General features: G+C 32.6%; 1 protein-coding gene across 2 annotated transcripts in view; it reads left to right on the forward strand.

The window, feature by feature from the left end:
* Positions 1 to 14623, forward strand: part of TAOK3 (TAO kinase 3) — a 149864-nt gene that overhangs the window by 78120 nt on the left and 57121 nt on the right. For both annotated transcript variants that reach the window (XM_074320998.2, XM_088800982.1), the window contains exons 4-9: positions 854 to 925; positions 1315 to 1416; positions 4281 to 4326; positions 5208 to 5304; positions 7691 to 7804; positions 8982 to 9073. In XM_074320998.2, the coding sequence (XP_074177099.1) occupies positions 854 to 925; positions 1315 to 1416; positions 4281 to 4326; positions 5208 to 5304; positions 7691 to 7804; positions 8982 to 9073 (523 nt within the window). The remainder of the gene's footprint in view (positions 1 to 853; positions 926 to 1314; positions 1417 to 4280; positions 4327 to 5207; positions 5305 to 7690; positions 7805 to 8981; positions 9074 to 14623) is intronic.

Here is a 14623-nt window from a genome sequence, read left to right on the forward strand (position 1 = left end):
TCACATGCTACCAAATATGACATAGATACAGAACATTTCCATCATCACAGAAAGTTCAATCAGACAGCACTGCTCTTGGGATTATCACTGACATATATTCTGGAATAAATTATTTCATATATTCTGAAATATCTTTAAATGTATATCTTTCTATACATGTACTCTTACTCACATTATTATTTTGCAAAAATAAGATCATACCAGACTGCTTGTTTTTTGTCATGATATTTTTGACATCTTTCCATATTACTATATATATTAATATATATAGATTACCTCATTCTTTTAATAGTTATTTCATTATATGACTGTACCATATTTATTTAATTGGTTTTCTATTGATGGACATTCTACATGGTGAAGCCAGTTTGGGTATCTTAGAAGCATGACTTGTTTTTGTTTGATTGGATGTATTTTGTTAAACACTATTTTTTTTTAACTTTTTATTTATTTATATAAGTGTGTTTTTCCAGGACCCATCAGCTCCAAGTCGAGTAGTTGCTTCAGTCTATTTGTGGAGGGCGCAGCTCACACTGGCCCACGTGGGGATCAAACTGGCAACCTTGTTGTTAAGAGCACCACGCTCTAACCAACTGAGCTATCCGGCCGCCCCAAACACTATTTTTCTTTAATAGTACAATCTTTGCAAGTATATAGAAAGGGATAAAGAGAAGCTGTTCCTTAACGTGGCGTGGAAATGTCTTTTGAGCCTATCAAAAGTTGAAATATCTTTAAATTGTAATAATGAAGTGTGAGAATGTTATTTAAAGTCTCTGGTCAAATATTTAAGTTATACTGGCTGAAACATTCATTCATTCTTTTTAATTCTTTTTTTCCTACTGTCTTAACACAGGCCACAAATGCTCACACCAATGAGGTGGTGGCAGTTAAGAAAATGTCCTATAGTGGGAAGCAGACACATGAGGTAAGTTAAAGACAATTGTATACTTAAACTGACAAGCAAGTGAATATGAAATTGACAAGAGAAACAAAGTTCTTTAAACATTTCTTTATCACAATTCTTTTTTTTTTTCCTTCTTGTGGAGCATACAATAAACATTCCTAAGATTCTAGCTCAATCAACTATTTTGTGAACTAAAACATTGGGTTAATATCATGGATTTATTATAATATGTTTCGTGATAGATTCACATTTATATATACTCAAAGAAATAATACAAGATTAAGTAGTTTCTTCATTCATTAAACATTTACTTTGTCATTTAAAAAATGAAAACATTATGTATGTGTACTTGATAATAAAATAAAATACTATTTTCAGTTTAAAAATAACATTTCTTTCGACCTCAATAGAAATGGCAAGATATTCTTAAGGAAGTCAAATTTTTACGACAGTTGAAGCATCCTAATACCATCGAGTACAAAGGTTGTTACTTGAAAGAGCACACTGCTTGGGTAAGTCAATTATTTTTTTCTATTATATTTTTTGCTTTTTCTAGTTTTTCTATTATCCCTTTGATCTATAAAATTATCAGTCCCATTTCTGTCCATTTGACTTTTGTTGTCAGTATTTAACGTTTGTTAATACCTCAGAGTTGCCATACAGTATACATTTCATAAGAATGATATATCTAGCGTATGGGAAATTCCATTCTGTAAACATTCAGTGAATAAATATGGAAAAGTTAACATCATTTTATAATGATTTATTTATAAAAGTAAAGGGCAGGGTCTTCTCATCCTAGCATTTTTATCTTTGATGTTTTTCCTTCCCCACTCCAGTTCCCCCACAGTTTGGAATCGTGCTTGGTAGTTCCATCCCTGTCCAAGTTTCACCAAACAGTGCCCAGCAATAATTAAAATGAAACAGTCTTTTGTTCCACTCTATCTTCTTAGTATATTTTTACATGATTGCGTTTCTGTTTTTAGGTTGGCACATTTGGCACTGTTTAGGACATGAAAATGTTATACTTTGTACTTTATCAGATTGCACATTCCAACTTAAAGTCCAATTAAACTGTCATTTATTGAGTGTTTACCACATACCAAGTCCTTTCCTGTACATGATCTCCAATTAGGGAATGGAAGTTTTGTTCCCAAATAGACTATAAGACAGTATACTTAAACATAAACATTTCTGTTCAAGCAACTTGTAAGATATCTAGAGCCATTGTTTCTGTTCTAAGGAGAAATTATCTCATTATGTGGAAATCAGTTATCTGGCAATCTCAGCTGTCTTGAAAGAGTCAAACAAGGAATTTTGAACAGGCAGAATAAATGTTACAAAACCAAGTGCTCAATCTCATGTGTTTCAAGTCTTCAGAAAATCCTCTGAGCTCTTACTTGAAGCCTGTTTACTCTTAGACTACATAGAGTGCTATTAAGTTTGGTCACTTGGTCTCTGTCTACAACAGATTTGATAGGCTAATTATTATAAGAAGCTTCTAGGAACTGAGCTGCTGGAGACATGCATACAAACAGCCACAAGAGTAATTTAACCATAAGGAAGAAGCTGAGGAAGCTAGAAGGCAGACCTAACAATTTAAAAGCAGAGCAACTAGAGCTATTTTAGTCCAGAGCAAACAACCAGCCACAGCTCAGGTACCCTTGTGGTATGGAATAATAGGGGAAAGCATATTTGTGACAAAAATCAGGAGTTAATGTACAATTAAAAAAATATAAACATAACTATAACAACTTTCACACCACTTGATTTTAAAGTTCTGTGTTCATATTCCATATACTCGTACTTGGTGTAAGGAATTTATGTATGTATGTTCAGTTACGCAGCTTAAGAAATTAGAAAAGTATGTGATACAATTGAGAAATGTTTCCTTCAAAATTGATTAAAGAAAAAAGTATTTATTTGTCGATTATATCTCAATAAAGCTGAAAACATAGTGCACATAAAAGGCTACTGTTCATTATAATAATTACTTATTTAGAATTTTTCATTTCACAATAAGAAATAAGATTAATGTTTATAGATCTGCTTACTTTTAATGTTAAGCAGAAAACTATAGTAAAGTTTCTAAACTTTAAATATTGAAGCTTCTCATATTGTTCTAAATTATTCCAGTAATAGAATAATTTTTATATATTTAATATTATATGTAAATATATTTAATAATTTAGATATGTGAATATATACCTTGATTATTATGCAGTGTATTATATATGGTATATATTATCATATGTATTATACACCATACATAACATTATTGCTGGAATAATTTAGAAGAACATGAGATAAGTTGAATATATAATAATGTTATATATAATTACACATCATGTGATTATATATGCTATATGATATTTATTGTATTAATGTTGAATGCACAATTATGTTATATATAATTGTGCAAGATATTAATATTATATATCTCATAATTCTCTAAAATTATTCTGGTAATGCATGGCATATAATACATAAATATATTTTCATATTAATTTTTAATGAAAGCGATCAATGTATTAATACTAATTATGTCTCTGTGATTATAGGAAATTTGTATTTTATAATGAGGATATATGAGGATATGGTGTTTTTCAGAATAACAAAATAATTTGTAGGAATGTGTGTGTGTGTATGTGGAGACTGGTCACTGAGCACTATGGATCTGACCTTGGCTACAAATCAGTAGTCCAGGATACCTAAAAAATCTAAGATGAAAGTAAAGAAAAAATTTTTTCATTTTTCCTTTTAAAAAAACCTCCCAAGCTTGCAAACCCAATAAATAGTATTGTATAGTATTTTATTGTAGAATTATTTTAAGCTAAAATTTAAATGTCCAATATTTTTCAGGGATTCAAGCTAACATAATGAGACATAGCACGCTGCATCTTTAGATTGAGTTCTAAACAGTATTTTCTTGTTTAGGACTTTTTAAATGTGAAAATAAGGAATTTACTATTTACTGGTTTATTTTATTTAACTTGTATTTCCCAGTATAGATTTTACTGGCTCATGTATTTGGTTGCCATTTTACAAGTTGTAGCTCAACCTAAGCTACCTTATATCCTTTTGAAACAAGACGGTGTGGAAATTAGTAGTAAATAAATTATTTGGCAATCTCAGCTTGACCATTTGCAGTGAATATTTCCATATTCATGGTCTTAAACCAATTCCATTTCCAAGTAGGAGATAACAAAAACAAATGATCAAAATTACAAAAATCAACTAGTGCCAGTTGATCAAAATGTAATCCAGGTTCAGGTAGGTCAGAATATTTATTCGTCTACTAATCTTAGTTCCTTAGTTCCTTAGTTGGTTGGTTTTAGCAGTTTCTCATTAACCTTCATTGTTCTGGTTATTACAGTTGGTGATGGAGTATTGCTTAGGCTCAGCTTCAGATTTGTTAGAAGGTAAGAATCACAGCACTGTCCCCTCCTTTCTGTTTTACCCTGACCAGAATGTTATCTACTCCTATATTCAAGTGAAGTTTAGGCCAAGTAAATGCATGATGATTTAGGCTTAAGGGTTGTATGGATAAGCCATGCACACTTGATCTCCGTAGTTCCCTAAAAGTATCTGAGTAATGATTAGCAGCCTTCCTGCTGTTTCGTTTTAGTTCGTGGCCCATCCTGATCAGGTACTACTAAAATGTTGGACTAATATGATGTAGTATGTGTAGCCCAAAACATCAAATGTATGTGTATATATGAAAGAGAGGTAGATGGCATCAAATTATATTGATACTGAACCTTTTCAAATATCTTGACTGACCCAGTTCTCTCTGCAGACACTGTTATAACCTGAGACTGGGTTAAAATTTTACATTAAAAGAAACTTTCTTACATCATTCTTGATCTCTGAATAGAAATTGCTTATTAGCTGCTTTCACAAATAATGAAAACCTGTAGTTAGAGGGGTAATTATAGATGGCTTTGTGGCAGAGGAGAATAATATAACCTAAAACACTCTAGGCATTTAAAATGTCAGAAGGGACTGGTAAATTTGGGCCCGGTCAATTGACTTGCAACTGACAAGTAAATTAATATTCATTACAATGAATATCAGGCTTTGTTTTATTTTGCTTAGAGGGGTTTGTTTGTTTTATACTTGGGTTTTCTATTATCTGATTATTTATTGCTATTCTATAGAAAATATATGTCCTGTATATTTAGATGAATGTATTCCCAAATTGTCGTTTGAGAAAGTCTATAATTCAGTCTGATATAGCTGTATAAGGCAAAAAGAGGAATGAAACTGATCATATACTCCTAAATTTTTTTTCCTTCCGTAGTTCACAAGAAGCCACTTCAGGAAGTGGAGATTGCTGCCATTACTCACGGCGCCTTGCAGGGGCTGGCGTACCTGCATTCTCATGCATTGATTCACAGGTAAGATTAGACACCTGTTATATTTTCATTTCAGCTACAGGGCTGTCTATTCAAGGAACCTTGAAAATTAGTGCATGCTCCAATGTGTAGGATGCCTAAGGATTTACGGGAAGCAAATAGACTGCTGCTGCTTCTGGATGTAAGGAGTAAAGCTGCCAGAATTTAGTTCCTATCTCTTGGTCTCTCCCATATATCCACAAAGACTTACGTTATCTCCATTGTGTAGGTAACTATTTTCCAGACAGGGTGTTGCTGGGAAATTTGAAGAAGGGTCCAGCAACCTTTCGATACTGTGTCAAGAAGAAAGGGAAAGAAAATTAGCCTTCCTTTCATATATTTATTTCTTACCTGAGTTCCTTCTCCCTATCCTATTGCAAATAACAAGTTAATCTTATATACATATATGCTGTTTTATCACTTTAAAATATTTTGTTTCTGTAATTCATATAGGTATTTAGGAAGGTATTATTGTCTTTATTTTGGCAGATAAAGAAACTGGGACTCAGAAAGAATTAAATAACTTGCCCATAGTTTCACAGCATTTATACATTAAGATTAAAACACAAATTTCCTAACTCCTAATCCAAGGCTTCCCTCTACCTTATGTTTTCTCTACCACAACCCCACTCGTCTCCCTCCAACCTGCTTCCCACCACTAACTTCTAAACAAAGATGTTTCCCACCTTTCCCTTTCTCAGTAAAGAACTTCTAGTACAGTTACTTTAATGAACAGTGGTAGAAGTAGTGGATTATGAGTTAGGTAGAAAGGATCTGAGATGGCACAACAACAAAAGAAAACACTTAGGCCTTAGCTAAGAAGAAATGAAACTATTAGGTCATAGGTTCCCCTTTTACTTCTGTTTTAATCACATTAGAGGAGCCATCACAAGTTACTGGTACTAAAAAAGCAGAACTTCCTCAAGACAGGCAGACCAAAATTCCTGCCATGAATTTGGCTTATTTACAAGCACTAAGAATGAATGAACCTAACCCTGTCTAATATTGATGAAATAAATGTAACTATAATTTTTATGAATTTGACACCTTTTAAAAATATGTGTGTATATCTTTTTGTACCAAGATATCATTACTGAATACCAACTTGTTTGTCATGATTTTGCCTACTCCTGTTAAAGCCACAGTTCAGTTTTTTATGTCTTTGTTATCTTAATCTGCACATTAATGTTTTATTCTATATTATACTTTAATATGTAAAAGAAGTTGAAAAGACAAAAAAAATCTTTTAAAGAATGCTCTTTGTTTAATAATAAATACTATGTCTCCGATTTTATTATTTTGATTTAAGAGGCAAGTCAGTGTTGTAATTGAAGATAATAGAGAAAAGATATTTTTCTGTTTTAAGAGAAATAAATAATGCTTTTTTTTAGTTCTCTCTAATGTCATCATGAGGAAGGAAACTGAGTTTTCAAGTGAAGATTTTTGGAAACGTTATTTTGGAAGTATATGAACGTTATCATTTTCAATTTGACATTAAGTTTACTTCATTCACTCTGCTTTATCTTTTCACTGCCCATCAACTTCTAAGTTCCCATTATACCTCATGCCATTTTTTAAAGAGAATAAGGAGTACATCCACATTTTCTCATTCTAAATTATAATACTGAGGATTTTTTAAATCATATTTTAAAATATTTTTGCTGCATAAAATATCTAATGGCTTTTGTAGTAACCACTTGCGATTCTTTGCAGTAATACGATAGAAATGCAATTTCCTAACCCCTAATCCTTGTTTGTTTTGATCTTTCAGGGTCTTCTTTTTACTGTACCGTGTTATTTACCGTGTTATTTTTAAAATAACACCTTCTATATAACATGTACCCTCAAATGCCTTAGAGTTGCAGTTACAATTAAAGGCAGAGAGAAAGGGTCACAGGCAAGAAAGAAAAGGTATGTGTGTAGTGGAGGTTTATTGATAGGTAGTCAATACAGAGTCGTTGAAGGTTTGTTGAGGCCCCAAAGATGTCGTGTAATTTGGAAAAGGAAAAAAAAAGGCAGTTACAAACAGCACCAATTTTCCCAGCACAAGGAATACTGTTGGTGACTGGATTTAGCATCTAAGAATATGGTTTTGTAAGTGTAGGCACTGAATAGGTTTCGTTGCCCGCTATGTCTGCCTTTTTTCTCACTGCATTCCCTCCCTCTGAAGAAAACTCTACCATTTGGTGTAATTACTATGACCTACCTACAAGTACATCCAGGAATCTGGGCCCCCTTACAACATGCAGTAATTACTAAATCCCCTTCTGGCTATCTGAGCAAGGTTTTTTAAAATAAACTTTTTGTCTTATTAATTGCATGCTCTGACCTTATTCCATAATCAAAACTGAAAAGTAATTTTCTAACCGTCTTACTTTTTTTCCTACAGGGATATTAAAGCAGGAAATATTCTCCTGACAGAGCCAGGTCAGGTGAAACTAGCTGATTTTGGATCTGCCTCCATGGCTTCTCCTGCCAACTCCTTTGTGGGCACACCTTACTGGTATGTAGAATTAGAGAACATGACATAGTTTTAAGACTATGCATATAACAAATAAGATGGACTCATAGCATTGGTTTGGTTTGGTTTAGTTTTTTGTCAGTGTCTCAAAATGAGATTTCATTAGAGAAGGATAGAAAACTCACTAGCAAAAAGAAACACTCTTGACTAGGTATAAAATTTCCAATGACTTCAAATTGTTCAAATAAGGTTGATGTCACTGTGTGTAAACTGAGCAGGATTATCAACTCACCATCCAAGTTCAAGTTTTAGATTTCATTGAAAGTCGCTTTTGAACTTTTCTCTTGAGGCAGAGTCTCCAGGCAAGGACAGTAGCTTCTTTAACCTTTTCTAGCCATTGAGCTTAAATATTACCTTTCAATGAAAAAAATCCAGGTTTTTGTCTTTGTTGGGTTCTCTGATACTTTAGCTTGTAATTTTGTCTTAGTTTCACCCTATTCTATTCAAGATTCCTTTCCTTGCTTTCATAGATACATTGGAATTTCATTGTACCTTGGAGAATGACTCATATCCCTGGAAAATTACTTACCTACTGAAAAAATCAGCTATCTGAATTTTTTTCCCATCATCATCAAATAGCGTTTACTAAGCAACTACTTACACACACTAATAGAGAACAAAGCATATTAAACTGATATGGCTCCTGCCCTCCTAATGAAAATCCATTATGGACAAAGTAACATCCATTACCATAGCATGTTTTTTTGTTTATTTTTAAGTTGTAATATCCTTGAAATATCTGATTATATTGCTTTATATAATTTCATAGTGTTTTTTGTGTTGCCTAAAGTAATTTATTTGGATAAGTGTTTCATACATATTAATCCTTTATAAATCTCTTGGAAGTAGCTACTAGAATTCTCCATTTTACAGATGAAGAAACTGATACACAGAAAGGTTAAGTAACTTACCTAAGATCAAACTGATAGGAAATGGTGGAACCAGAATTTATTGAAAATAATGTATTGTTCATGTAAATCACTAAGTACATTATTTGCATTTTAAATAGTGTTTTCCGAATGATTTATGTAAGAAAATAATATTTTCATCAAATAAGATTTTTAGAATACCCTCAAAAACAGCTATTTCATTGAGTCAGTATATTAGGTGAATTTAGTTTTCAGTTTACAACCTGAGTTTTGCACATTATGTTTGGCAGGATGGCTCCAGAGGTGATCTTAGCTATGGACGAAGGACAGTATGATGGGAAAGTTGATATTTGGTCGCTTGGGATCACCTGTATCGAATTGGGTGAGTAAAGAGGTTGTTTTCATTGTACTGTTGAGAATCACTTCTTCTCATGATTGTTAATTAATTCATCCAGCCATTACTTAATGAGTTACCGGTATAAGTGTGCCAGGTAATATGAATTTATTATTTTTCTTCCGTCCTCTTATACAACATCAGAAGATTGCTTTCTCTCTGGCACATTGTCATGTTGTTAATTTAAGTAAAAGTTTAAGCAGATACGGTAGTTAACAAATGTGGGAATACACGATAGTAAGTATTACTATTTGAAAAATAGCCGTTCTCCATACTGTGAGTAGTAATGTGTGTCCTTCCTTCATGTACTGTTTGTTACTTAATTTACATTCCAACTTGTTTAAGGGAAATTTGAAAAAGTAATAGCAGGCTTATCAAAGACCTGACACTAAAAACTGTATTTGACCCATATAGAGAGCAACCCCAAAGAACACTTCATATAAGAAGATACCCCCAGCTTTCAAGTTGTTCCCCAAGTATTGTTGCTGCTATCTAAAACACCAAGGAGTCTCTATTCTCTGGTTGCATATTTTGAACTTCAATATATCTTAAAGTTATCTTTTATCCAGTGGTATACTGGTAAATTTAACCAATGACTCTGTTGGTGGTGGTGGTGGGGTATACAAAAAGCCCAAATTTGTAGCATTTGCCAATTTACACAATGTAAATATTCCCACCATAGCCAATTTCAGTCTACCAGTTTGAGTTTCTAAATGTAGAGTTGGGGAAGGGTATGCATAGTTGACCTTCCAAAGCCAGTGAGCTGGCTCCAGCACAACACTGTCTTTATCTAGATATTTGTATAAATTTTAAATAAAAAATATTTATTTTTTAAAAATCAGTTTAAAAACATTTTTTGTCTAGTTTTTTTTTTTTAATTTAGATTTTAATTTTTTGTTTAATTTCTTCTATCCTGGTGTCCAAATTGATCCTGTAAGAATTTCTGAGATCCAGTTTGGTTCTCAGACTGTGGTTTTCTCTTTCCCTACAATGTTTCCTCTCCCTACAAAGACAACTGGGATACTTTGTACTGCATTTCCAATTGCTTCATTGACCCCTTCCAACAAAGAAACATATGGTAAAGATATTATAGTTTGTCTTCTTTTTATACATTAAAGTATATGTCAATGAAAACAAAACAATTCAGGGAGGAAAGTTAGAATATTTACTGATTTTTTTCACTAAGTAACATTTACATTATAAGTCAAAAATATAAAAAGACATGCAGTGAAAGGACTTCTTCCACCCCTGGCCCTATTGAACTAATGCCTACCCCACCTCTGCCAACACACATAGGGAACCACTGTTACTAATTTCTTGTGTATCTTTCTAGACTTTCTTCATGACTATACAAACAAAGATGAATATACACTTATTATATTCGTATTCACATCCAAGCTAACATGTACAAGTGGTTCTGTACTTTGATTTTTTTACTTAGCAACATCTTGGAGATCTGTTGTATATTAGTAACTTGGACATCTTTTTCGTTTTTTTTAAATGGTATCTTGTTATTCCATTATATGGCTATACTATAATTTATTTAAATGACCCTCTATTAATAGATATTGAGGTGTTACTTTTCCTTTTTTTTTAGGTTCTAATATTGTATTATTCTCTCTTTTACTGCAAAGGAAATTCATCTCATTTCTCCACACTGGTTTTCTGGTGGCACTCAGCAGAAATATTTGAAAACTTTAATAATGACTTATAATGAACTTCCAGCAATACTATGTAGAACTTAACAAGGTTTTTCTAACATTAAAAGTGCCCAAACTAGCCAAGACAATTTTGAAGAAAATAAAATTTGGATGGAAGAATCACTGTACCAAAATCCATACCATAATAATTAAACCAGTATGGTATTGGTGCAGGGAAAGACTAACATCCAATAGAACAGACTAGAAAACCTAGAAACGGGCTCAAGTAAAAGTCGGATTTGGGTATAAAACAAAAAAGACATTACAGATGATTTGTTAATGTAGGATAAAAACTTAAAATTAGATTCCTAGTTTATTCTATACACAAAAACAGGTTTCAGATTGGTTAACTATCCAAAAACAAAAAGTAAAACTTTAAAACTTTTTAGGAGAAGCCCCCTTATGCTTCCTTTTCCTCATCTGTAAAATAGAGGTAATAATAGTACCTACTTCATGGGGTTATTATGAACATTAATGAATTAATAAAGCACTTAAAATATGGCCTGGCACATAATAAGCACTATGTAAGTATAATTATTGTTATTATTATTCTATGAATATACCTTTATGGATATAAGGAGGAATTTTTCTAAATAATATTTAAAACGTAATGACAAATATGGTAATTTTTACTACTTTAAAATATAAAGCTGTGCAAAACACAAAAAATAAAAGACAAGCCATTGACTAATAGAAAGTAGTTGAAAAATAGCTAACCAACAGTGTTGGTCCAGAATTTATAAAGAACTTTTACAATTTTTTAATTAAATTTCTTTATCAAAAAGAAAAAAACAAACAGCCAGCAGAAAAATGAGCAAAGTATACGATCAAGCAGTTAAGTGAAAAGGAAACCTTAATAGACAACAAAAGATACTCAGCCTGTTAGTAATCAGGGAAATGCAAGTTAAAACCATTTCACACTTATCAGATTGGCAAGGTTTTAATGTCTGAGGATAATAGATTTGGGGAAGCTGCTAAGGAAACAGGGACTCTTACACAGTATTGGCAGGAATGTAATTGGTGTAACTACTTTGGAGTGCAAATTGGCAACTTTGAGTAAAGCTGACGAAGAGCAGTGTCAGTGACCCAACATTTCACTTCTTTATGGGTGTGCACTGGAAAAGCTGCAGCCTTGTTTGTAGAAGCCAAAAAAGGTGGAAACAAGCTAAATCCTTACCAAGGAAGAATGGATAAATTCATTATGGCATACTACATTGGGGTTAGGGATAACCTGGGTCTACATTTATCATCATGGGTAAATCTCAGAACCCATAACATTGAGTATTTAGTGAACAAAGAAAGTTGCACAAGTATAAATACATTATTATGCCAATTATGAAAATTTTATAAACAGCTTTATTTATTTATACACTAATAAAACATAAGAACATAAATGTAAAAGATAAAATTTCAGAATAGTAAATTCTCTGGAGGGAGGAAGATGAATAAAGTTATATTAGCTTTCTTATTTTTTTTTAGAAGAAAAGAGATCTGAAAGAAATATGACAAAATAATCATAAATCTAAGTGGTCGGTGCCTGTTTTAATATTATGCAAATTTTTATGTATTTGAAATATCGAATAATTAAACTTTTTAAAAATTAGAAATAAATGTATATTCTTTTGATTTTAAAAAAAACAAACCACAAAGACACTACTCTCTGTGTAGCAGAATTAGCAGTATAGAGTAAGTTTTAGAATTAGGTACCCTGGATTTGAATCTTGGTTTTACCAACACTTAGCTGGTGGGACCATTCACATAGTTTAGGACTTGAATGACACATCCTGGAGTTGTATAACAAGCTGGTTCAGACTATGAGACCTTGGACAATTTTCTTAATTTCCCTAAGCCTCAGTTTTCTTACCTAAGCAAAAATAACAGCACATATATCCTAAGTATTGTCAGACTTCAATAAGATAACGTAAGGAAAGTGTTTAATGTAGTACACACAGCAAATGTTCAATTGTAGCTGATTGCACTGACACACAGGATTAATTCCTGTTTTTGTCATTTTTTTTTCCCCTAAGTTACACATAAAATAGTGGCACATCTTACAGTCAATGGCATCTTATATTCAGAGAAAGATGAGAGATAGTACATGCTCAGTTAATATTCATAAAACAAAATTGTTACCAAGGACATTTGACTTCTCAGCAATTATTCAAATCTTATTATATTGGTAATATATAAGTACCTTTTTAACTTTACCATATATCGCTATCTCCTTGGCATTTAAAAGAAGGGTGTTTTTATATGAAAGAATATTAAACTGTTGCATGTATAACCCTAAGCAATGATTTTTCTACGTTTTCTGTATGTTTGAGGTTTAATGAAATTCCAGGTACAAACGGTATATTTTAAATTATACTTTTAATGTTGAAATTACATTGAAAGTTGTGGATAGTGCCTGAATAATGTGTTATCCCTTTTCATTATAATATCTCTTCTATAATAGTGTATATTTTTAAAAAGCCCCTCATCTGTAAGTTGAATTGCTGAGGTAACGTCATAAAGCAGGAAAATGTTTCTGGCACTGTCTCTCTGGAGCAAGCCCTAGTGTTTCTAAGTGGTTAAGCCTGTTTTACAAATTATTTTTTGCTAAATTGATCTTCCACTGAAAGAACTACTTAAATACATGAATCCTTGGAAAACTCTTGGACAATGAAACCGTCCAGTCACCAGATATTTTATTTTTCAAGATTATTTCAGGAGAAGTCAATACGATGCTCTTCTGTTTACACTTAGTTCACTAGCAAAAATCATGGTAGAAGCTGGCAAAGGGTCCATCAGCACTGATAGGGAACTGACTGGGTTCATAAATGAAGTCTCCAGGGGAAGAAAAAAAGCACAAAAATGTAAATGTTGTTACCTCGTTTCTTTGCCAAGAATTTCCTTCTACCATGTTAGCCACTCATTGTTTATCTGTTCCTAAATGAATGTTGTGATGGCTGTTGTGTTATTCAGTCGTTTAAAGCGCCTTCTTCTAATTTTTTTTTTTTTTTTCATTTTGAAATACTAGAACTATCCGTTATAAAATGCACAGGGTTACTGAAGAGGCACTGAGGCCTCGTGAAGAAAACATGGGCCTTGGAGTCTTCCAAGACTGGGTGGAACTCCCAGTTTGGCTACTTACTTACTGCATGAGTTGGTTTCATTACTCAGGCTAGCTGACCCAATGTTTCTTCAGTTGGGAAATTTGAATAACAATGCTTCTATTGCCAAGTGATTGTGAGAATTATGAATAAAATATGTAACCTACCTAAAGTGAATGCCGAACATGTAATAGGAACCCAACAAATGGTTATTATTATTAGCATTAATTATCAGTTATTGTTAGCATTAATTATTATGGTTGTCAATGACATTGGCTCATAAGAAATCTGCTGCCTTTTCATGAAGTATTTATCTAAAGACAGGGCACTCTTTGACCTTCCTCATTAAAAGAAAGCTCAATCTAGGGGCTCCGGTGTAATGTGAGCTTTGCCAAACAGAGCAGTGCCCCAAAGCTTCATGGAACTGACCTTCCTGAACTTGACCTCTAAAACACAAAAACTTGATTGTTGTCTTTAAATTAAGTAGCAATCACAATTTTTTTTTAAATTTACTTAATTCAGCTTTTTATGCTTCCACCCTTTTTCTTTCTGTTGAAAAATGTGGCTTACCTATCACAGGGTGACTGCAAAACCACTCTCAGTGCTAGCCTATGTAAAAGCTTATCCGCATTTTATATTAGTATTATATAGTAAAGGTTGACAGACTTTCTGTAAAGGACCAGATCAGTTCTTTAGGCTTTGTAGGCCATACATTCTCTGTCAAAATGACTCAATTCTGCAATTGG

Source organism: Rhinolophus sinicus, chromosome 9 (assembly GCF_057876585.1).
Source record: "Rhinolophus sinicus isolate RSI-liver-muscle chromosome 9, RSI-T2T, whole genome shotgun sequence".
In the NCBI taxonomy this organism is placed as follows: Eukaryota; Metazoa; Chordata; class Mammalia; order Chiroptera; family Rhinolophidae; genus Rhinolophus; species Rhinolophus sinicus.